Genomic DNA, 26350 nt, shown 5'->3' on the forward strand with positions numbered 1-26350 from the left:
GCAGACGGCATGTCAGAAAGCAGAGAACAGGGTGAGTGCCTTTGCAGAAAGCTTTCCACTTCGCTGTCAGAAGCCAAAGGAGCTTCCTCACATTTACATGCAAAGATTTATTGAGTCGACCCGCTGTCTCGCCTTTCAGAAAGGTGATTCATTGATGTGCAATTTTTGTGGCGTTTATTTTATTCTATATCCTCCCCACACACATTCCCAGAAGTCAGGATTTGCGTACCTGACTGAATCCTACTTGTCACTCATTCCTAGCTCAATGGCCTTCTCCATTTGGGAGCCAACTTATTCATTTAGGGTCCTGTGAGCGACTTCCACCTTCACCTATCGGCCAATACTTTCCAAAATGGAGTCCCTAAATGTGGAGTTGCAAAAGCACAGCAGGTCAGACAGCATTGGAGGGGACCCTTTGTAAGGACTATCAACCAAGGGTTTTGGCCCAAAATATTGACTTCCCCGCTCCATGGATGCTGTCTGACCTGCTGCGCTTTTCCAGCTCCACAGCTGTTTGACTCTGACATCCAGCATCCGCAGGCCTTACTGTCTCCACTTTCCAAAATGGATCAGAGGGCAGTGATCAGGAGCAGGAGCCCTGGCTGATTTCTCTTTCTCTCATACAGGGATCACTGGGAAATAATCAGAAGAAGCACGAACCCAAGCTGATCTCTTCCTTAATCTCAGGGCTTGTTACAGTCAGTTACAGATAATGTCTCCTTAACATCCTTTGTTTATCTTTCAGTTTGTTCAGTTAATGCTGGTCACATTAACAGCCTGATGTGGCTGACATCATTTGCTCAATCTAACAGAGCATAAGGGCTGGATTACCATCAGCAGAAATACAGGAATGTCAGCGTATGACAGTCAGTGCTCTTTCAAAAACTGGAGCTTGTTAACCCATCATCTACACATTGTTGGATTCTCAGCGTCTATCAGTGCATCATGTTGAAAGTACGGTATGTCTCAGGACTCTAACTATCAAATTATATTGAAAATTCATGGTCATTATCAAAATGATTGGGACTGCACAAACACCATAAAACTCTCTCAATAAAAGGAGTCCCTGATGGGCAGACTGGTCCCTGATGGGGAGACTGAATCTGTAAAAATGGTCCCTGCTGGGAACCTCTCTCTATAAAAGGGGTTCCTGATGGGGAGATTCCCTCTATAAAAGGGGTCCCTGATGGTGAAATTCCCTTTGTAATATATGCAGGGTTAACAAATGGATGATGTGAGCATTAGCTGCAGAAGTGCTTTGATTTATACACACAGAATAACGACAATAAAAATGCAGAAAACTCGCCAGGATCTGCAAAATCCCTGGAAAAAAAGACTGGATTACAACATGCAGAAATTCAAAGCACAAATTGGTCCCAGTCCACATCCCCAACACTCATGCCAAGTCACCCACTGCTTCTGTTAATGTTATCAAAACACGATAGTTCAGCACAATCTAAAATAATGTGCAGGGCCCAGCATGCATGGGCGAGGCTGATAAAACATATTCACACAGAGCCACGCACAAGCATCTGAATTAAGCTCAGTGATAGCTGAAGCCAAGCAAGCATGGGCAGAGAGAGAGAGAGAGAGAGAGAAGGCAATTAAATACTGGGCCGCCCAGACTATCTTAGCAATTCAGCGCATTAAGGATCTGGGACAATCTTATCATGGGTTACTAAATGAGCTTGGATTTCTGTCAAGAGATGCCACATTCAGCAAGGGAGAAGCTCAGCTTTGCTCAAAGGTAACAACACGGTTGCAAGGAATAGCAGGATCAGACGTGACTGGAGGCACATCAAGTCAGCTTGGAGGAGAGACACTTTGGGACACACACGATGTTAACACATTCCACGTTCACCTTTACTTCCAGAGCAGTAAATGCACAAACAGCCACAAGGCACAAAGTAGCACATAGCATTTTATTTCTCACTTATCCTTTCATCTCCTTTGTGTCATTCTCCACTTCTCAGATTTCCCTCTCCTTGTTACTTGCTCAGAACTGAATCTCACTCTTGGACAGTTGAATGGAGACTTCACCCAAATTGGAGCTCAGATGGTTATGTTACCAAAATATTGTGCCACTGAGAGTAACACACACACACAAACACACACACACACACAAACACACACACGTGCACACCGGCGCACATGTGCATGTGTGTGAACACAACACTCATTGTTCTGTTGCTCACACATACACTAATTATGCACACACACAAAACACACACACACACACCTCATGCACGCACACACACACACACACCTCATGCATACACACACACACACCTCATGCATACACACACACAACTCATGCATACACACACGCACCTCATGCATACACACACGCACCTCATGCATACACACACACGCACACCTCATGCATACACACACAACTCATGCATACACACACACACAACTCATGCATACACACACGCACCTCATGCATACACACACACGCACACCTCATGCATACACACACAACTCATGCATACACACACACACAACTCATGCATACACACACACACACACAACTTATGCATACACACACACACAACTCATGCATACACACACACACACACACACACAACTCATACATACACACACACAAATCATACATATACACACACACACACACAAACTCATACACACACACGTCATGCACACACACACACAACTCATACACACACACGTCATGCACACACACACACACAACTCATGCACACACACACACACACACACGCACAACTCATGCACACACACAAACTCATACACACACACACACAAGTCATGCACACACACACACAAGTCATGCACACACACACACACACACAACTCATGCACACACACACACACACACAACTCATGCACACACACAACTCATGCATACACACGCACACACACACACACACACACACACACAACTCATGCATACACACACACACAAACTCATGCACACACACACAACTCATGCACACACACACACAACTCATGCACACACACACACAACTCATGCACGCACGCACGCACACACACACACACACAACTCATGCACGCACGCACGCACACACACACACACACACAACTCATGCACACACACACACACACAAACTCATGCACACACACACATCTCATGCACACACACCTCATGCACACACACCTCATGCACACACACACACACACACACACACACACACACAACTCATGCATACACACTCAAAACACACACACACACGCACACACACCTCATGCACACACGCCTCATGCACACACACACACACATGACTCATGCATACACGCACTCAGGCTCCCTGACTCTTTCTCTCTCTCACACAAACACATAAATACACAAAAACATACACACATGAACACACAGGTATACAGATGCATATGCATGTATGCAGATGCACAGTCACAAACACACATGCATATACACACAAATGTACATAGGCACAAGCACACACATATGTATACAGACACATGCACACACACACATGCGTACGCACATACGCACAACATGTGTACCGACTCGTACACATACACGTGCACATATACACACACAAATAGACAGACACACAATCCCAATTTGCTTCACTCCACCATTGATTTACAATTTTGAAATATCACAACATGCCACCTTTAAGACACTCTGTTAAATCTATCTCTTTTGATCATGTCATCTCTGAAGTTCAGAGTTAAACTGACATCTGAAAAGGCAATGAAGTGTAGCAGCAGAAGATGGCCATTCAGCCCATCGAGTCTGCCCTGCTATTGAATGAAATTGTGGCTGATCTGATCAGGCTCAACTCCACTTTCCTTCTTTTTCCCACTTTGCTGACCCTCCACAGTGAGAAACCAGCAAGACTCCCAGCCACTGGGAAATTCCTGCTCAATCTCACATTCTGATCCTATCCTGTAACATACTGGGTGCAAGGTATTCTGTTCTGCTCTGTCCTTGGTCTTAAAACAAAGAGTCTAATGTCCTTCAAAAGACTTGTTTGGCAATTAGGGATTTAGAGGCCATTTAGCCCATAACATTGCAAAATATAGGAGCAGAATTAGGCTATTCGCCCCCATAGACTGCTCTGCTATTTGCTCATGGCTGATATATTCCAAATCCCCGTTCTCCTGCCGTCTCCCCGTACTCTTTATCTACTTACTCATCAAGAACAACAATTTGTCCTCCGTAGCCTTTTGCAGCAATGATTTCCACACCCACTGATTGAGGAAATTCCTCCTCATTCTCAGTTCTAATGGGTTGTCTCTTCACTCTGGGGCTGTGCCTGACCTATTTACTCACTCACGACGACCTCAGCCCCACATTGCAGCGTCTGGTTACTTCTAAAAAGCACCAAGAACATTGCCTGTGTCACTCTAACTAAAGTTAATAGGGTTGATTATGGTGTATACCAGAGATTGCTAATAACATGTCTCCATTTACCTTATGCTAATCTGAATGAGACCTGTTGTTGTAATTACATTTTCAGCAATAATCTAAGTTGATCCCAACATTATCTCAGAAACCTGTAAGGTCCGAGCTCAGGGGCCTCTTTCCTTGCTGAAAAGCCATAAAAAGAATTCAGCCCCTTGTTGTCATACAGAATTCTAGCAAAAACTTGCATTCAAATAGCAACTTTAAAGCTGTGACACACTTCCAAGGTGTTTTCCGGGAGTGTTATTGGATACAAATTTGGCACCAAGCCACGTAAAGGGGGGATGAAGGTAGACAGACAGGAGGTTGGAAGAACACAGCAGGCCAGGCAGCATCTGGAGGGAAGGATCAGTCAATGTTTTGGGTGTTACCCTTCTTCAGGGCTAGATGTGGGGGTCGTGGGGAGCTGCAGATAAAGAAAGTGGGGAGAGGTATAGGTGAAATGGTGGTGATAGGTAGACACTGGTGGAAGGTACTGGTTGGTCAATGGGAGGGATTTCCAGTTGGTGGCTGGAAGGGAGGGTTAGAAGGTGGAATGGAAGAGAGGAGGTTGGGCTAGAAAGGGAGGTGGGGAATGGGTGGGAAGATTATTGTCTACCTTGGATTCCAGCATCTGCAGTTTTTTTTTGTCTCTAAAGGAGAGATCAAGAAAGTGACCAGAAGCCTGGCAGAAGTGGCAGGTTTGAAGGAGTGTTTTAAAGGAGGAGAGATGTGGATTAAAGGAGATGTATGAGGACAGAATAGAGTTTAGGGCTTGGGTGACTGAAGGCCCAGCCATCACCGGGACCATGAAGAAGGTTGAGGACATGGGAGAGACCAGAGTTGCAGGAGTGCAGTCATCCAGAGAGCGAGGTGGAGGTTGTCAAGGGCAATGGAAGATTGCCTTTGTGTTTCTGATCAAAGTGACCATCCTGTGTGAATGTCATATTCAGCTGCAGCTGGCATACAAATCCTGGCTTCCCGTCGATATTTCAGAGGCTTTTGGACTTTCCCACATAGGTTAGAAGCAGAAAAGGCCTGACCAGTGTGCTCCTACCCTCTAACTAGCTCACTGAAAGCCTCCTTCCTCACCCTTCACCATCCTTCTGCCCCAATCCCTCGACTGAGGCTAACAGAATGGTCCTTCAGCTGTTGCAGCCCTTGACTGGAATCTACCAACTGAGGACAGAAGGGAGTCCTTACTCTCTAATGGAACAAGTAGAGTTTGATCTCTCGGCTGTAGTATAAATTGATGTCTTTTTAACACCTATATACATGGAATGTTGGACAGTATTGAGGAGAACAACTGTCCCTTTCAACCTCTGACTTTTCTTTAAATGGCTGCATGGCTTTTTTTTTATTTGAAGCTTTAATGATTTATTGAAGTCGTTTACACTTCAGTGGAAATGGATTATCAAGTGCAATATTTAATTCATGATGGAATGCATATGCCAGAGGCAGAAGGACTTTTTTTAAAAGAGAAATAATTTCTTGAAGCCTTTCCCTATCATGTTTTATTCAGTGGGTTAAACCAATTACAGTGGGAAGGCATTCTCTTTACAATCCTCAAAGTCCTCCCCACCATCTGTGGCTCCACCCATGTATCTGACTGGGATCAGGCAGTGAAAAGTGACAAGCTAATGAGTTGGGCAATATTAACTTGGTTTTTACATATGGCACACCCTCACAAGGCTCTGGGTTTTAAACACTAACCACCCCGCTATGCCATCGATGCAAAACATTGCTCGGAAGACAGCACTGTTTGCCATTGGGCTCTGGGCTTGCGTCCCTCTCCAGAGATCAGAGTAGACAGCAAATGCAGTCTTGGAACCCCACCTCCTTCTTCAAGTAGGACTATGATCCTCCATCTCTATTGTCAGGCAGAGAATTTTCACAACACTGTTTCAAAAAAATCAAAACTACACGCAGTTTTGACTCACATCTTTACCACAAACAACATCACAAAAACAAAAAAAAAATCGTTGTTATATTCAGGTGACCTTATAGAGGTTTATAAAATTGTGAGGGGCATGGATAGGGTAAATAGACGAGGTCTTTTCCCCAGGGTAGGGGAGTTCAAAACTAGAGGGGCATAGGTTTAAGGTGAGAGGGGAAAGATTTAAATGAGACCTAAGGGCCAACTTTTTCACACAGAGGGTGGTGTGTGTATGGAATGAGCTGCCAGAGGAAATACTGAAGGCTGAACAATTACAACATTTAAAAGGCATCTGGATGGGTATATGAATAGGAAGGGTTTAGAGGGATATGGGCCAAATGCTGGCAAATGGGACTGGATTTATTTGGGATATCTGGTCGACATGGAGGAGTTGGACCATTTTCTGAAGAAGGGTCCCAACCCAAAACGTCAACTTTCCTGCTCCTCTGATGCTGCCTGGCCTGCTGTGTTCATCCAGCTCCACAGTGTGTTATCTCTGACTCCGGCATCGGCAGTTCTTACTACCTCTTATGACTCCATGACTTGTCTTTATGATATTCTGTTCTGGGCAGAATACAAACACTGACCACATTTAGAAACCACATTGCTGGCTGTAAAGTCATGCAGACCACCCTGATGATGGAAAGGCAGCTACAGATATGCAATCTCTTTCCTCCTCTTGAGACACCCATTGTCCACCATACAAACGATAGGTGAAACATGAATTTTCCGCTCAGCCCCGAATCTCAGCACCTTGCTGCATGGTTTGCTGGCTCGCACTGAGCCAAAAGTTTATGGATTTGAGCCCTGCACCAGAGATTTAAGGCAAAAACCAGGTGTCACACTGTCAGCGCCAAAGGAGTGCAGCATTCTCAGAGGCATAGACCCCTAAAAGGCCATTAGATGGAACCACCACCTGCTTTCTCAGGTTAACTTGGAAACAAGATCGCGAAAACAAAGCTGCACAGAGTTTTGGGTCAACATCTACTGTCCACACATTCTCATTTTAACAGAACATCAAACTTTCTTACATTTAACACTCTCAGACAGTTGTTGTTCTCCAGTTACTCTGGTTTCCTCCCACAGTCCGAAGGTGTTCAGGTTTGGTTGGCCATACTAAATTGCCCATTGTGTCCGGGGATGTGCAGACTAAGCGGGTTGGCTGTGGGCAATGTAGAGATACAGGGATAGGACGTGTCTGGGTGGGAAGCTCTTTGCAGGGTTTGTGTAGACCTAATGGTCTGAATGGGCTGCTTCCATGTTGTAGGGATCCTGTTCGATGATTAGAAAGCCCATCAAGATAAGTGTAGAGTAGTTAGATACAGAGTAAAATATTCTTCACACTTTCAAAATGAAAGTAAAGTTTCCTTTGTATTGGCACCATTGGACAATTTTAGCACAGGTACAGCATGAGGTCAAATATAGAACAAAGATCCCTCAGTACTGTTCCTTCGAACACTCCCAGGACAGGTACAGCATAGGGTCAGAGACAGACTACAGCTTCCTCTACCCTTTTAAACTGAAAGTAAAGCCTCATCTACATTGTCCCCATCAAACACTCCCAGGACAGGGACAGCTCAGGGTTAGGTACAGAGTAAAGATCCCTGTACACTGTCCCCAAACACTCTCAGGACAGGGAAGGTGTATAACACAAATTGAATGGTCAATGTCCAAGTTCTGCTTACATTCATGGATTCATACAGCATGGAAACAGACCCTTCGCTCTTCTACTTATTGATCCCTTCATGGTTGCAGTCTGGACAGGCTTTGAACGTGTTTCCCAAAGTCTTTGATGGGTTTAGTACTCACTATGCCACCTCGATCCCTCGACAACCATTGCTCTGAATTTTGACAATGGTTTTCATTTTAGGGAACCATGTGAAAGTTATTACAGATAACAGCCACCATAACTATTTTGGGATTCTCTATTCATGATGCAATGTGCTGTCATGTGATAGGGCTGTGGTCACAGCCTTGACTCTCCCTGTGACCTTCTCCTGACACACAACCTTCTGTAACCTCTAGTCCTCCAAAACTAGACCTTCATATCATTCCAATTTTAATCACTCTACCACCAGTGCCCTTGTTCTCAGCTGTCAAATATGCAAGATCTCAAACCCACAGTCTCCAAATCTCTCCGTCTTCAAATATATATGTTCAGTTAACACCTTCCTCACCGACCAAACCTTCGCCATCTGTCCTATGTCTCCTCATGTGGTTCAGTGTCAAAATTTGTTTGCTATCACTCCGCTCACATGCTGGGGAGGCTTTTTTTTAATATTGTTGAAGGCACTAAGTGAATGCAAGTTTTTGTAGTTCGCATCCAACCAATATAACCCATTCCTATGATACTGTGCTGCGATCCCCTCCCAATACCCTTAAACAGTAGGTCTAAAATCTCCCTGATTTGGTGGCACTAGGAGCTGAGGGAGATTTGGAAATATAGGTGAACTTTATGTTACTTTCACTATCTTCCCTTACCCAGCAGAAAGAAATAACACAGCAGCAATGCAATTGGAAGCAAGGGAAGCAGGCAGTAAAAACAATATCTCCTTCAAGCACAAGTCCCCTTCGCACCAGACGCCAATCAGACTCTACATTGTTCGTGACAAAACACACTTGCCTTTCTTTTAAAAAAATTCGCCTCCTCACCCTCCAGCACCAATTCACCCAACAAACCCTCCCCTGCTGTGGAGGACAGAGTTTGTAAGTTGGGTTTCCTGACTGGGACATCAGATTTCTGAGAGGTCAGCCTCATGTTGTCAGGGAAATGGAAGCTAGCTGTGAAGGTAACATAAGGCTGAGAGGTTAGATATCAGTCACCAGTCAGAACAGAATTGAGGTTCGGAAAAGCTGGAGAGTGAGTGCTTTCTCTACCACAGACAGCCACACTGTGTACCAGGGTGGCATTTAGGATAAAGCTACACCATCAAGACTGTTGTGAACTGAGTGAAGACGTCCTAGTGGGAATGAGCCCAAGCTGCTGTTGATCACACCTGTGGAACCCAGGTGGAGCTAGTAAATGATTGCGCCTCCTTAAAAGTGAAACCTGCTACATCAATTTCTTCAATTGAGCTAGTTTTGGAAGTTTAATTCTTTTACTTTATTAATCAACAGGGATTGTAACAAAATATTTCTGTGTTCTAGCGTTCATGTTTGCATATGTTTGTTGCCTTGTGGATGTGTGAGAGAGTGCCTAAGTGTGTGAATAACTTTTCTGCTGGCTGCTTGCATGTGTGCATGTGTGTGAGTGTAAGGGCGCAGAGGGAAGGTGTAAGAGAGTGAGTGGGTAGTGTGTATGTGTGTACGTGCATTTGTGTGTGTGTATATGTGCAAGTGCATGTGTGTATGCATATATGTGAGTACGTGCGTGTCTGTGTATGCATGCATATATGTGTGTGCATGTGTGTGTGTGTTGTGTGTGCATGCGTATATGTGTGCACGTGTTGTCTGTGTGTGCTTGTATATGTGTGCATGTATGTGTGTGTGTGCATGTGTGTGTGTGTGTGTGTGTGTGTGTGTGTGTGAGAGGGTGAATACCAATAAGTCAGTGGAGTGAGTAAGATAATGAGCGTGAGCATATGAGTGAGTGTCATTGTGCCATGTAGTGTGTGAAAGTGTAAGAGTGCATGAGTATGTACAGGGTGTGTAACAGAATGAGTCCAATTATGTGAGAGTACTAGCAGAGTGAATGTGTGTGTGTGTGAATGTGAGCATGGGTGTGTCTACGAGAGGGAGAGAGAGTGTGCGCGTGTGTGTGCGCGCGCGCGCATGCGTGTGCTTGACGGTGTAAGAGTGTGGTGTGGGAATGTGTGTGAGTCGGTGTATGTGTGTCTGTGTAAGGATTTGAGGGTCTGTGCTCAAGTGCCTCAGTGTGTGGTCCACATTATAAATCAGGTGCCTTCAGGCAACCCAATGAACCATCACATACTTCACACTAGAAGAAAAAAAATCAAATCTATCCATTTTCTTTCAAATACCTTCAAGTGAGATCAATGAATTTGTCAGAGGAATTCACTGACTCAAGCTTTTGAGGCTTGTTTTAAAAGGGAAGTTCCAGATATTGTATTCACACAGTCTGTAGTGCAATAACTAGGCTTTAATGTCTCTTGACAACGATGTGTACTGCTCACTTTGCATTCTGTATAACCCCCTCCCCCAAAGACACTTAAACAATGGAGGTGAACAGAATGAGGACGATATCTACACGGTTTAGAACATTTTGCAGTCATGCTGTATATGAAAGGAACGGTGACTACTTACCGACAGGGTGTGCTGGAGACACAACACAATGGAGGTGGGTGGAGGTGACAAAGGATTTGATAATTTTTTTTAAGGAAAAAAAGAGAAATCATGAAGTTAGAATGAATGAAGCATTTGATGTTTATGTACAGGGTGGACAACTTTATCAACACTCTCAACAGGCTCAGATATCTATAGGCTTGGAGCCAGACTTCACTGCCGGGTCTGTACTCCCAGTACTAAAGAATTGGAGGTATTTTACTGAGTTTCACGGAGAGAAGGAGGGGAGGTGGAATTGAGGGATGTGCGGACAAGGTAAGGAGATAGACTTGAGGGGTGAGGGGAGAAGGTGGGTAGGTGGGATGAACGATTTGGACAGGAAAAGGGTAGATGGGATTGAGGGAGATGAGGAGAAGGCGGGGAGGTGGAACTGAGAAATGAGGCCTTTTCTCATTTTCAAATGTTGCTTTCTGGGCAGTGAGGGACAATGTGGTCTGGCAGAGATCTGAGCAGTTGAGTGTGAATGACACATTTATAAAGAGCAGTCAATGCATCTCTACAAATCGGAGGTAAAAGATTACAGCTACTGTGTATCAGGAAAGGGTTTAAAACAGAAAGAACAAAAATAATCATTTGATGACAAACCACAATTCCCATCAGGAAAACATGCAAATCTTGCATCTTCAATGTAGCAGATCTGTTATCGGCTTCAGGAGATAGAAAAAAAAATTCAGAATGTGCCTCCTTCAATCCAATACCTCAGTGGGAATCAAGATCTCTCAACGGGATTAAGATTCAGACAGTCGGAATATCAGAGAATCCTGGAATTGCTATGGCACGGAAAAAGGCCTCTTGGCCCCCTGTGTCTATGCTGGCTCTGCAATTCAACAATTGTCCCCATTGCCCTGCAATGCTTTGTCTTCAAACCATTATCCAAGTTTCTTCTGAAAGCACGGATGGAAGCTGCCTTCACCACAGGCTTTGGAAGCAAATTCCAGATCTCAACAACTTGCTGTGTCACTGTCTTTTTACTCCGCTATCATTTCTTTTGCCAGTTACCATTACATTGATAACTACTGGTTCTCAGCATCTGCAACTGTATCATCTCCTGCCTTTGTGTCTATTGATTAATCATAAGTCCCAGGATAATTGATGATCTGCCGATATATCTCCTTGTGCTAAAATTCCAAGCCAGTGGGACTGTCACTGGCCTAGTGTCTCAGAAACCTGGATAATGCTCTGGGGACATGGCTTCAAAATTCTTTGTTCACAAGGGTGTCACCTGGCTAGGCTCACATTTATTGCCTATCTCTAATTACCCAGGGGTAGTTAAGAATCAACCACATTGCTGTGAGTCTGGAGTCACATGTGGGTCAGATGAGGTAAGGACAGTAGATTTGCTTTCCTAAAGGGCATTAGTGAACCAGACAGTTGTTTAACAACAATCGACAGTGGTTACATCAGGCTAGCTTTTAATGTCAGACTTTTATTGGTTATTGAATTCAAATCACTGTGGGTCCTGTGCCCTAGCACATTAACGTGGGCTACCTGTATAACAATTCTTGTGACTTTACCACTGCTTCCCTTCAAACGTTTACTGAAATTCGAATTCAGTTCATAAAAGGTCGACATAGAAAACTATTCCCAGTCACAGTGACCTTTTCAATAATCATTGATTGTTGTAAAACCCTTTAGCAATGTGGTTGACTCTCAACTATCCTCTGAAATGGCACTCCAAGGGTAATGAGGGAAGGACAACAAATGCTGGCCTTGCCAACGGAGCCCACTTCTCACAAGATGAAGAGAAAACTCTGACAAGCTCCAGCACGAAGTGGTGGCTCAGTGGCTAGCATTGCTGCCTCAAAATGCCAAGCATCCGTGTTCAATTCCAGCCTCAGGGGATCATCCATGTGGAGTTTGCACATTCTCCCCGTTTCCACGGGTGCTCTGGTTTCCACCCGCAGTCCAAAGATATGCAGGTTAGGTGGACTGGCCGTGCTAACTGCAGTGTTACAGGCATAGGACTGGGTCTGGATGGGATGCTGTTCGGAGGATCAGTGCAGACTGGATGGGCTGAATGGCCTCTTGCTGCACGGTAGGGATTCTCAATGTGGGAAGTGAGTATTTCGTGAACAGTCACGTAGAGCTGGGGTCATAAATCACACCACACCCAGTTATGGTCCAACAGGTTTACTGAAAACAGCTTGTGTGTTTTCAATTAGTTGGACTATAACTGGGTGTGGTGTGATTTCTGACCCCAGCCCAGCCCCAGTCCAACACCAGCACCTCCACATTGTTTGTAAGTTCAGGATTCCATCATTTGAAGTAGAATTGGAGGGAACTGGATGTGACCCTCAAGAAAGTGTCTACACGAAAAACATCAATTATTGTTTACAAACAGTAAAACATTGTCAAAGGGGAGGAAATTTCTAGAAGGATCAGGAACGGGAGGGGCAAGATGGACAAAAAGAGGGTTGTTCACTAAATATCACTCTCTGACAATGCAATGGCAAGGCAAGGGCCAATTACAAACATGTGGAATATTCAGGAGCAATCTGAAATGATATTAAATAATAAGTTGATTATTTTATCATAAAACAGCCAGCCTAAACAGCTGTCCCACCGAGGATGAGCCAATCTGAAGAAGTGAAATGATTCCATTAGTGACATACGCAACTCACAGTCCTGGTGGTTAAACACATAGCTGAGGATAGGCAGTGGCGGGGACAGGTATCTGCTGGAGTAAATCCATGTGGGATTCAGGAAGCCCCCGCATGGAATCTCCTGGACGAATTGCTGACCTATCTCACTGATTGCTAACATGTAGGCTCGATTACCCGACGATTGGGCATAGCGTGGAATGCAGGTTGAGTCATTCAAATCTCAAGAGGTCATCCAAACATTGATTTCCCTCAGCAGCTCAATGGAAGAGGTAAAGATGCGGTTGGAGAATGAATGTGGCATTCTTCACATGACAAGTCCAGGAGATCAAACAGATCACAGCAAAAACGATTGGCACTGACCTCACCCTCACTCACTTTTCTTGCCCTTTTCTTCTCACTCAGTTTTGGAGCACTGATCTCAAGGTCACTCTTTAATGCCACGACCCATTATTCCATTGTTTGTGCATGGGAGCTCAGACAAGGCAGGTCATTTGACCACACAGGGTTTCACATCACGGTTTGGAGCTGCTCTTGTCTCAAGAGGGGCCAATATGCTTTTCCATTCACAACCCACCTCTTCTTCAGCCCCCACCCTGCCTCCAAAGACCAACACCAACACTATCTTCTGCTCTGAGATGCTCAGGATCTTGGGGGTAACTCAGCAAAGCTTCTATCAAACTGTTCAGCAGCAAGCCAGTGACTGTCCATCTCGGAAGCGGAAATTACGGAAACTGGAGCAGAAATAGGCCATTCATCCCTTCAAGCCTGTTCTGCCATATATCTAACATTTTCTTGAAAGTATTCAATGTTTTGGACCCAAATGTTTTTTGTGTGGCACGAATTCCACAGGGTTGCCACTCTCTGGGTGAAAAAAAATCACCTCATCTCAGTCTCAAATGGCTTACCCCATATCCTTAGACTGGTGACCCATGGCTCTGCACTCCCCAGTCATTAGGAACATCCTTCCTGTGTTGTCCCCATCTCATCCTTTGGAAATGTATAGGTTTCTGTCATATCCTCCCTTATTCTTTGAGACTCCAATGAATATAGCCCTAACCAATCCAGTCTCTCTTCATGCATTAGTGCTGCCATCCCAGGAATCAGTTTGGTAAACCTTTGTTGCACACCCTCCATCACCAGGACATCCTTCCTCAGATAAGGAGAACAATGCTGAGGCTTGCTCAATCTTTCAGTTTTTAATTAACGGAAATTAAACTCCACCAATTGCCAAATGTCAATATGGGATATCCACCCATGACCCCAGAATTACTCATGCAGTAACATTATTGAGTCATTGATGTGGGCATCACTGAGTAGCCCATCCCTGGTTGCCCTCTTGAGAAGGTGGTAGTGAGCTGCCTTCTTGAAACGCTGCAGTCCACATGCAGTAGGTTGACCCACAATGCCCTTAGGGAGGGAATTCCAGGATTTTGACTCAGTGACAGTGAAGGAATGAATGATATATTTCCAGGTCAGGATGGTGTTTAGAGGGAAACTTGCAGGAGGGTGGTGTTTCCATGTATCTGTTGCCCTTGTCCTTCTAGATGGAAGTGGTGGTGGGTTTGCAAGGTGCTTTTAAAGAAGCCTTGATGTGAATCCCCACATGAGTCCTCCATCTGAAATGAGTTCTTCACAAACTGAGCACATGCTATTCAAACACTTGAAGTGGTTTCACAAACCTGCCAATGGAAGGAGCTTCTGAAAGCACCAAGGCGATTTCAATTTTTTAAAAGCATTCATTAACAGGATGAGGGCATCACTGGCTTGACAGCATTTATTGCCCATCCCTAATTGCCCAGAGGGCAGCTCAGAATCAATCCCATTGTTGTAGGTCTGGAGAGGCGCATAGTCCAGACCAGGTAAGGATGGCAGTTTCATTCTCTATAGGACACTGGTGAACCAGATGGGTTTTCCCAACTATCAACAATGGATTCATGGACATCATTAGGTTCGTAATTCCAAATATCTTTGATTGAATTCATATTCCACCATCTGCCATGGCAGGATTTGAACCCAGATCCCCAGAATGTTACCTGGGTCTCTGGATTAACAGCGCACCGATAATACCACTAGACTATTACCTCCACCATACATTGGAGGTTTACCAGAAGAAGACCTGCACTCCAGTGGTTAAGTTACAAGCTGTGATCACACAAAATAAGTTTGTATTTCCTGAAAGTGAAGGCAAAGGAGTGACCTGATCAATATCTACAGCGTACTAAAAGAAACAGTGTGGGAATCTGTATTCTGTATTTCTGGAATTAGATGGCACAGCAGACAGGATCTTACTGAATGGTGGAATTTATCTGAGGGGTTGAATGGCCTCCTTCTGTTCCTTTGCTCCTGACATCAAGCTGAGATCAGTCAGCATTGAAATTTGGCTTCCAACTTTCTGTAGCTATCTATAGCTCAGTTTTTAAGCACAACTGCAGGCCCTAGAGACCAGGGCAATTAAGAACTTTGTTAAAATCCCAGGCAAGCAATGATTCTTTTTCTGGTTAAAATTCACAAGATTTTGAGCTGCTTGGTCGTTTTCCCCTTTTAAGCTGCTTCAGGGATAGTCTGTGCCTGCTCCTGATGGGGTTAGAATGGCCCCGAACTCTCCCTAACTGTCAGCAGAGCTACATCTGGCAATCCATCCATCCATTTTTGAGCCAGAGGATCTTACTTCATAGAAAGGAGCCCCATCAGCCTATCATGTCTGTGATAGCTCTTTCAAACAGTGGTCCCATTCATTCAAAGACCTAACATTCTCTCCTTTAACCCTGCCAAACAGTTCGATCCAAGTGCCTTGAAACATTCCTTTGAAATCTGCCCTGAGTACACTTTGAGAGTGTTCCAGACTTTAAAAACCCTCTGGTATGAAAATATGCCTGCTCAGCCTCCCTTAGCTCCTCTGGTAATTATGATAAATTGCAACCTCTGGTTCCTGATCCATTTGCCAAAGGAGAGAGTTCCTCCCTCTTTCGTCCACCAAAACAACTCAAGAAGTTTCAACAATTCAATAAAATGTCCCCTTAACATTCTCTGTACAGAGGAGAATGATCACAATGGTCCTGGCATTCCTCCCTAACTGAAATCGAACACTCCTGGTACCATCCTGCAGACCCTCTTCAAGGCCTTCGCCACCCTGCCTGAAACACAGTACTCAGGGCTGGACACACACCTCCAGCTGAGGCCTAACCAAGTGAAAAGGCTTTGCACAGCTTCCAAGTTTTAGCATGCACTGTCCTTGTTCACCAGGCCAGGCAGCTTGCAAGCGTTCTTCACCATTTTATCATCAATGATTCATTTTGTTCCTGCTCTCCCAGATTCTTGATAATCCAAGTCAGCAAGTTGAGTTGGTCAAAAGTGATATAGACACCTCGGGCTTTCAACTTCCAGTGTTTACACTGGATTCTCCAGGTATGAAACGGTTAATCTTCCGTATACTGTCACAAGCAGAACCCATAAAAACCTCACTGTAGGGTGCAACAAAATTTTATCACTTCCTTTGAACACTTCTAGTAGTCAATTAAAAAGGAACGGCAAAGACTGGATTGCTTAGGACTATATTTCCCAGAGTTTAGAAGAATGGGGAAGGGGCGTGGGAATCTCATAGAAACTAATAAAATTCTAACAGGACTAGCCAGGACAAACACAGGAAGGATGTTCCCAATGACCATGGAGTCCAGCACCAGGGATCACAGTCGAAAAATACAGAGTAGGCTATTTCGGACTGAGATGATGAGAAATGTCTTCACCCACATAGCGGGGTGAGCCTGTGAATTCTCAATCACAGCAAATGATTGAGGCCAAAACACTGAACATTCTTAAGGAGTTAGCTTTAGTTCTTGGGACTATAGGGATCAAAGGGCATGGGCAGAAAGCAGGGGCAGGGGATTGAGTTAGAAGATTAGCCAGGATCATATTGAATGATGGAGCAGGCTCGAAGGGCTGAATGGCATACTCCTATTCGCATGAGTGATAAAGGGCAGGAGAGAGTAAATGTGGCGACATTTCCAGTTGGAGTAGCCAGCCTGCAAAGTGCAGGAGAGCTGGTGCATAGCCAGGCAGTGAATGGGCTGTCAGCTGCCCTGGCAATTCTCGTGGACCAAGAACCAATGGAATGGCTTCCCTGGAGAGCCACCATCTTGAATCCAGTGAGTTAAGGTCCAATAAGCAGCAGACCGTCTCCCCAAGCAATGGCTGTCCCAGCACTGAAAATCATTTCCGATTCAAATTGACAGTTGACACCTCAACATTAACAGAAAAAGGAAGAGTTAGACCTATATTCGCATCACAGTGTACATCACATCAGAGGCACATCGCAGCTAAGATTCTAATTTTCTACCCAGACTGTTTTAGTGCAAGAGTGACAACAAAACCAGGGTCACCCACCACTCTCCAGGAATTAAAGGGTTAAACAAACAATATGTCAGGAACAAAATCATCATCCAGAAGTAGCACAACCATGATGCTTTGCTTTCATTTCCTTTGGACTCTTTGCTGATGATTGAGGTTTTGGTAGATGGTGAGGATGAAGAATTGATTAGCTCAAGATTTACCAACAAGACAAGGAAGGATCTCTTTGCTTTCTGTTTGGTTGATTAAAGCAGTGGGCCACTGAGTTAATTATGCCTGGTGATCCATGTTGTGTTTATACATTGGGGTTTGAGCAGGCTGGGGGTAGGTCTGTGCTCAGCTGTAACATGTAAGTGCACAGGTTCATGTGGCAAAACCTCACGAATTACCTCCAACCTGAACTGGATAGCCTCGCCCTCCCAGTGGAGGAGTAGATAGATTCTGGGCATGAACGTGAGACCAGGTATGCAGCACACAGTGGGAAGACCCTGGCATGTTGTTTGCTTACCTCGCACAGTGAGAGTTGCAGTCGCTTCAACCATTCCCACACGGTTCTCCCCAACACAGGTGAATGTTCCTTCATCACCATTGCTCACCCTCTTGATGCGCAGGGTGTTGTCTTCCTTGATATCATACCTAAAGGTTGGAAAAAGATTCCATGTGAGATGATGTTTGCTATTCCTTTATAGGCCTTTCTTGGGCACATAGGAACAAGAGTGGGCCATTGGGCCCTTCCAGCCTGCTCTTCCATTCAATAGGGTCATGTCTGACGTGATTGTAACCTCAACTCTACATTCCTGCATCTTCCTAATAATCATTGTAATCAACAGTTGAACTACACCTACCTTGAAAGTTTTTTAGGATCTTTTCTGCCAGTGTCACATATGTTAGGCTGGTGTCAGCTGTGGCTCAGTAATTCATGCTTCCTACCTCTGGATCAAACATTGTGGGTTCAAGGCCCACAACAAAGATTTGACCACACATCAGCCATAATCCCATTGAATGGCAGAGCAGACTCAATGGGCTGAATGGGCTTCTTCTGCTTTTACATCTTATGGTCTTACAGTGCAGGTTGGCACTGCAGTGTGGTTATTTATTCAATTCTTTCATGGTGGGACCAGTCTTTGATGCCCATCTCTAATTGCCCTTGAACTGAGTAGTATTTCAAATGACAGCTTTGAGCCTGGAGTCAAATGTAGACCAGACCAGGTAAGGACGGCAGATTTCCTTCCCCAATGTCCTTTTACATCAATCATTGAAAGCAAACATTTGGAAAGGCTAATGGCATGTTGGCACTCAGTGTAAAGAGGCTTGAGTTCCAGAGCAAAGAAATCTAGCAAAGAAGTCTATCTGAGGCTGTACAGGGCCTTGGTGTGACCACACCTAGAATACTGCTTCCAGTTTTGGTCTCCTCATCTGAGGAAGGATGTGCTTGCCAGAAAGAAAAGTTTCACCACACTGATTCCTGGGATGGCAAGTTCATTAAATAAAGATAGATTGGATCAACTGGGTGTGATTTCATTGGAGTATAGGATAATGATAAAGGAGATATAAAATATAAAATTCTAATAGGACTAAACAGATTGGATGCAGGGATGATATTTCTCCTGGCTAAGGAATCCAGAACAAGATGTCATAGTCTCAGGATATGTGGTAGGCCCTTTTAGAGTGAGATGATGGAATGGTTTCACTGAGAGTGGAGGGGTGAACTTGAGGAATTCTCTGATATTGAGGGCTGTGGGGGCCAAGTCCCTGAGTAAGATTAAGTGAGATACAGATATATTTCTAGAGACTGAAGATGCCGAAGGAAGAGAAGACAAGAGTCATGCACTAAAATAGAGGGTCAGGTATAATCATGTGAATGGTGAAGCACATTTAGAACATAGAACATAGAACACAGAACACAGAACAGTACAGCACAGGAATGGGCCCTTTGGCCCGCAGTGTCGTGCTGAACATGACACCAATTTAAACTGATCCCATCTGCTTGCCCTTGGTCCATACCCCTCTTGCTGACCTACTTTTATTTTCTTAGTGGGTTTTTATGACTATTGATTATGGTTTTTTGGTCATCATCATTATGAATTGGTGGAATTTGACATCATGACCCCAGAACATTAATCTGGTCCATTTAGATTACTAGTCCAGTGATGCTATCACAACACCACAGTATCCAAGAGTGCTGCCTTACAATTGAGACATTAAAATGAAGCCCTATATGATCCATAAGGCGGGTTGATCTAATGGCCTTGTCTTGAAGAAAATCATGGGCGTTCTTCCCAACGTCTTGGCCATCCCTCTCTCTACTAACATAAAAGTGCAGATTATCTGATCATTATCGCATTGCATAGATCAGAACAGGAGGAGGCTGTTCAACACCTTGAGTTTGTAATGACATTGAGTGAGGTCTTGACTGATCTGTGACCTAACTGCATCAGGGCCCTTGACACATAGCCCCTCATCGCTTCGGTTAATGAAACTGCATTAAAGTCAGAGTTAATACAGTACAGGTTGCTTTTTGTGGAAGAGAGTTCCAAACATATACCAACCCTTCTCCATTGGCATGTTTCCCAATTACTCACTGTTTAGATGATGTGCTTCCCTTTCGTTCTTCCTGCCAAAATAGACAACTTCATATCTGGCTCCTTATTCTTTATTTATTCTTGGTTTATTAATTACTTCTTTATCATATCTCGAGGTAAGCATTTTCTTAGAAGGATAGCAAAGGATAGCAAAGATGATTCTCGATAGGAGTGAGAGAGACAGGGTAGTTGTCATGGGGGACTTCAACTTTCCAGATATTGACTGCGAACGCGATAGTTCGAGTACTATAGATGGGTTAGTTTTTGTCCAGAGTGTGCAGGAGGGCTTCCTGACACAGTATGTAGATAGGCCAACAAGGGGCGAAGCCACATTAGATTTGGTACTGGGTAATGAGCCCGGCCAGGTGTTAGATTTGGAACTGGGTGAGCACTTTGGTGATAGCGATCACAATTCTGTTATGTTTACTTTAGTGATGGAAAGGGATAGGTGTATACTACTGGGCAAGAGTTATAGCTGGGGGAAAGGCAATTACGAAAAGATTAGGCAAGATTTAGGGTGCATAGGATGGGGAAGGAAACCGCAGGGGATGGGCACATCAGAAATGTGGAGCTTATTCAAGGAAAAGCTCCTGTGTGTCCTAGATAAGTATGTACCTGTCAGGCAGGGAGGAAGCTGTAGAGTGCGGGAGCTGTGATTTACAAAGGAGGTGGAATCTCTGGTCAAGAGGAAGAAGAAGGCTAATGTTAGGATGAGATGTGAAGGCTCAGTTAGAGCACTTGAGGGCTACGAGGTAGCCAGGAAAGGCCTAAAGAGAGAGATCAGAAGAGCCAGGAGGAGACATGAGAAGTTGTTGGCGGATAGGATCAGAGTAAACCCTAAGGCGTTCTATACATATTTAAGGAATAAAAGAATGACAAAAGTAAGATTAGGCCCAATCAAGGATAGTAGTGGTAAGTTGTGTGTGGAGTCAGAGGAGATAGGGGAAACGCTAAATGAATATTTTTCAACAGTATTTACTCTAGAAAACAACAATGTTTTCGAGGAGAATACTGAGATACAGGCTACTAGACTAGGTGGGATTGAGGTTCACAAGGAAGAGGTATTAGAAATCCTTCAGAGGGTGAAGATAGATAAGTCCCCTGGGCCGGATGGGATTTATCCTCGTGTCCTCTGGGAAGCCAGGGAGGAGATTGCCAAGCCTTTGGCATTGATCTTTAACTTGTCATTGTCTACAGGAATAGTGCCAGATGACTGGAGGATAGCAAATGTGGTTCCCCTGTAAAAGAAGGGGAGTAGAGACAACCCTGGTAATTATAGACCAGTGAGCCTTACCTCAGTTGTTGGTAAAGTGTTGAACAAGGTTATAAGGGATAGGATTTATAGTCATCTAGAAAAGAATAAATTGATTAGGGATAGTCAGCATGGTTTTGTGAAGGGAAGGTCGTGCCTCACAAATCTTATTGAGTTCTTTGAGAAGGTGACCAAACAGGTAGATGAGAGTAAACCGGTTGATGTGCTGTATATGGATTTCAGCAAGGCGTTCGATAAGGTTCCCCACAATAGGCTATTGTACAAAATGCGGAGGAATAGGATTGCGGGAGATACAGCAGTTTGGATGGGAAATTGGCTTGCTGAAAGAAGACAGAGGGTGGTAGTTGATGGGAAATGTTCATCCTGGAGACCAGTTACTAGTGATGTACCGCAAGGGTTGGTGTTGGGTCCACTGCTGTTTGTCATTTTTATAGATGACCTGGATGAGGGCGTAGAAGGATGGGTTAGTAAATTTGCAGACGACACTAAGTTCGGTGGAGTTGTGGACAGTGATGAAGGATGCTGTAGGTTGCAGAGAGACATAGATAAACTGCAGAGCTGGGCTGAGAGGTGGCAAATGGAGTTTAATGCAGACAAGTGTGAGGTGATGCACTTTGGTAGGAGTAACCAGAAGGCAAAGTACAGGGCTAATGGTAAGATTCTTCGTAGTGTAGGTGAGCAGAGAGATCTCGGTGTCCATGTACACAGATCCTTCAAAGTTGTCACCCAGGTTGACAGGGCTGTTAAGAAGGCATACAGTGTTTTAGCTTTTATTAATAGAGGGATTGAGTTCCAGAACCAAGATGTTATGGTGAAGCTGTACAAAACTCTGGTGCGGCCGCACTGGGAGTATTGTGTACAGTTCTGGTCACCGCCTTATAAAAAGGATGTGGAAGCTTTGGAAAGGGTGCAGAGGAGATTTACTAGGATGTTGCCTGGTATGGAGGGAAGGTCTTACGAGGAAAGGCTAAGGGACTTGAGGCTGTTTTCGTTAGAGAGAAGAAAGTTGAGAGGTGACTTAATTGAAACATATAAAATAATCAGAGGGTTAGATAGGGTGGATAGGGAGAGCCTTTTTCCTGGGATGGTGACGGCGAGCACGAGGGGGCATAGCTTTAAATTGAGGGGTGAAAGATATAGGACAGATGTCAGAGGTAGTTTCTTTACTCAGAGAGTAGTAAGGGAATGGAACACTTTGCCTGCAACAGCAGTGGATTCGCCAACTTTAGGTACATTTAAGTCGTCATTGGATAAGCATATGGACGTACATGGAATAGTGTAGGTTAGATGGGCTTGAGATCGGTATGACAGGTCGGCACAACATCGAGGGCCGAAGGGCCTGTACTGTGCTGTAATGTTCTATGTTCAATATCTCATTTCACAACTGTCTTGGTTTCCTGAAGTTAGGCCATCCCTCTCTATTGCGCTAATAACATCACTAACTGATACAACAGCCCCTCCACCCCTTCCTATTTTCCTCTCATTGCCAGATTTCCTGTGCACTCAAAGATTCTGATCCCAATCCATATCATCATGCAGCCATATCTCTGTAATAGCCACCAAATTGCACCCACTCATTTCTCCCGGCCCTCTTTCTTCATCTGCTATATTTCGAATGCTATGGGTGTTCAAACACAGAGCCTTTGGCTTTATCCTTTTCTTCTCAATGTAAATTCTAGGCTTACTAACTGGCTGATTCTGAGACTGATTCTCTTGGCCCTTTTCAGGCTGTTTCTCACTTATCATTTTAATAACATTCTCTTTGACCTTGACTGTATTCTTTTATTACATCTTCCCACATTTGATTCTTGACCTCCACTACTCAGTTTAATGTCCTCTCTACTTCCCTAGTTATATGGTCGTCAGGAGCACCAGCCCCAGCATGGATCAGGTAGACACTCAATCCCATCTGTACAGATCCCACAGTCCCCAGTACGGCAGCCAGCTCCCCCTGGACCAGGACCCAATGTCTCCCTCACCAGTCTTTCAGCCATGAATGCATCTCTCCAATCAGATTCACCTTGCACCTATTTGCCTGTGGCAGGGGAAATGATGAAGAGATGATGACTTTGAGGTTCTGCTTCTTAATTTGGTACCTAGACCCTCATTAAACACTATGCAGAACCTTCCTCATTACCATGCCTACATCATTGAAACCTACATGGACCCCAATGACTGGATTCTCCCCATCCCACTTTGAGTTCCTCTCCAGCCCGTAGCAAATGGGCAGTCATCTGGACACATTCACTTTGTTGCAGAGACTGGTGTCAATTCCCTTCTCTAAAGTGTTCCCTACTGTCAAGACATTTCTCCTGTTGCACCCCCTCTTGAGGAGCATCTTGTACCATAGTGTGATGCTCACTTATCTCGTCCACCCTGAAACCCCCACCCTCATTCAAACAAACTGAAAGAATCTCAAACTTGTTTGAGAATGGCAAAAGCTGAAGCTATTGCCCTCTGAGTGTCCCTCACTTCCTCACTCACAGTCACTCCCTTCTCTTCCTGAACACTGACCAAAAATAAATGGTCTAGCCCTAAGAATCACAGATACCTCTGCTTGCTCCCTGAGGCATCATGATGTTTGTAGCTCAGCTTCCAGCTCACAAACCCTGAGCTGAAGATGGTCAAACTTCAAACACTTGGCACAGGCACATTTGCCCCAGACCAAACTAGCATCCAGGAACTCCCACATGCTGCAACGGTGATGCATCCTGTCATCCTTAATGTGTTTTCAGGTATGATTTAATCATTGTATTCAACCTTTTTAAATCTATTTAGTAACCTTATCAACAGCTGATTTACTATTCTGAGCCTTATGAACAGAATAAGCCTGAATCACATACAGACACCAATTAACCAGCTTCTTCTCCTATTGCAAAGTAAGAACCAATTTCTGGAGGGTACAAAAGTTTTGGAACTGACAAAAGAATACCTGTGATTTTCCTTCCCATAATTCCTGAAGTACTCAACTAGGTTGCTCTCAAGCGCTATATCAGACTAAGTTGGCTCGTATTGTGTGCTCCCAACACAAAAGGCCTTTCTGATTCAAACTCAAAATCAAACTCAGCATTAAATGTATTCAAATACCAGCATCAAGTACTCTCTGAAGCGGATCAGCAGGTTCCCATCCCTTAAGGGGAGATTAAACTATTGCATTTTTATTCCACATTTGACAGCATCATCATCATTTCATTTCAAACTTCTATTTCCAGGTTGTTTTCACGCTGAATTCAAGTCTCCTGGTTGGAAGTTGAATTCATGTTCTCTTGATTACTATCCAGTTATTCTGGAGGGTCCGAAACACTAGCTGCATCTCTGATGGGCTCATCACTGACCAAACCTCAAACCAAGAATTTGCTACGTGATTCGATATCAAGGGTCAGATATGCTAGGAGTGATGCTTGGGACAACTTCTGCACATCAGGACAACAACAGTTGGCTTTATATAGTCCCATTCATACAGTTCAATAGAGACAAGACCCTTCACAGGAATGGTATAGAAATAAATTTGTGACAGATTTCCAATAAATAGATGTCTCATGACCAAAAGTGATGTCAGTTTTAAGGAATGCCTTAGTGTTAATCTGTGAGCGATGTCGAAGCTTCTCTCAGGCTGAAATATAACACAGGCGCTGCGTAGAGAATTGGGCCGTTAAGGACAGTTCAGGCAAGCAATAGTTGGGCATGATCTCCTCATGGACAGAGAAGCATCTAACCTATCTCGTACTGGTAATAGTTGAAGAGCAGTAAAGTTCACAGAATCCTCACGGTGTGGAAGCAGGCCATTTGGCCCATCAAGTTCACACCAACCCTCTAAAGAACATTCTACCAGACCCACCTCATCCCAGTAACCCTGCTTGCTAATCTAGCCAACCTACACAACTTTGGACTGTGGGAGGAAACCGGCATACCTGGAGGAAACGCATGCAGACCCAGGGAGAATATGCAAACTCCACCCAAGGCTGGACTCAAACCTGAGTCCCTGGCGCTGTGAAGCAGCAGTGCTGACCACTGAGCCACCACATGACTGTTAACATGGTAAACAGTCACACAGACTGTATATTAAGGTTCTATACAGCTGCTGTAAAGCATTCCGACTTTTATATTCCATTCCCCTTGCAACAAACGACAACATTCCATCTGCCTTCCTCACTGCCTGCTGTACCTGCAGACTAAACTTTCCATAATTCAGGGGCCAGAACACTTTCTCAAATTTCAGGAATCATTTGTGGACCCAGAGTTACGACTGCAAGCTCTTGTATTCAAATCTGGACTGCACAGAGGGTAAAAAGATTCACTCCCAAAGAAATATTCCCAACCACTGTGTGTGCTCTTTCAGTTTAAAATGGTGAGCAAAAGGTTCACATCCTGAGACAAAGCACTGTCACAAGGTTGTGAATTACTCATGTTGTAAGCAGTAACATCCTGCAAATTGCTAGGTGTTACGATTCAAATGCCAATACTATTTCAGGTGATTTTCGTTTCAGAAAGAGCTGAGTGCTTTTCTGAGCGGATCGCTGCTGCATTGTGTGATTAATGTTGCTTTCACAATGCAGTGATGAGGATCTGTGCAGGGTGGGTACGTTTTGCAATCTGTAATAGCGCCTGCAAACAAAGGCTGCGAAGGGAACTGCAAAGCAAATATGTTTTTCTCCTGTCTCTCGCTCACTCTCTCACTAAAGACAAGAAAGGGCTTGCATTTACAGAACACTGAGCATGACCTCAGGATGACCCAAAAGTGTGTTACAGCCAACGAAGTACCTTTTGAAGTGTTGTTACATTTTTTTTCATTTATAAATGTGGGCATCGCTGGCTGGGCCCACCATTTATTGTCTGCCCCTAGTCGCCCTTGAGAAAGTGGTGGTGAGCTGCCTTATTGAACCACTTCTGTCCACTCGC

General features: G+C 44.4%; 1 protein-coding gene across 50 annotated transcripts in view; it reads right to left on the reverse strand.

Moving 5' to 3' along the window:
- robo2 (roundabout, axon guidance receptor, homolog 2 (Drosophila)) overlaps nt 1-26350 on the reverse strand; it is a 1006048-nt gene that overhangs the window by 186385 nt on the left and 793313 nt on the right. For all 50 annotated transcript variants that reach the window (XM_059650119.1, XM_059650114.1, XM_048540457.2 and 47 more), the window contains 2 exons: nt 18105-18232; nt 10611-10622 (listed from right to left, as the gene is read on the reverse strand). In XM_059650119.1, coding sequence (XP_059506102.1) covers nt 10611-10622; nt 18105-18232 — 140 coding nt within the window. The remainder of the gene's footprint in view (nt 1-10610; nt 10623-18104; nt 18233-26350) is intronic.

The sequence above is a fragment of the Stegostoma tigrinum genome, chromosome 12, assembly GCF_030684315.1.
Source record: "Stegostoma tigrinum isolate sSteTig4 chromosome 12, sSteTig4.hap1, whole genome shotgun sequence".
Classification (NCBI taxonomy): Eukaryota; Metazoa; Chordata; class Chondrichthyes; order Orectolobiformes; family Stegostomatidae; genus Stegostoma; species Stegostoma tigrinum.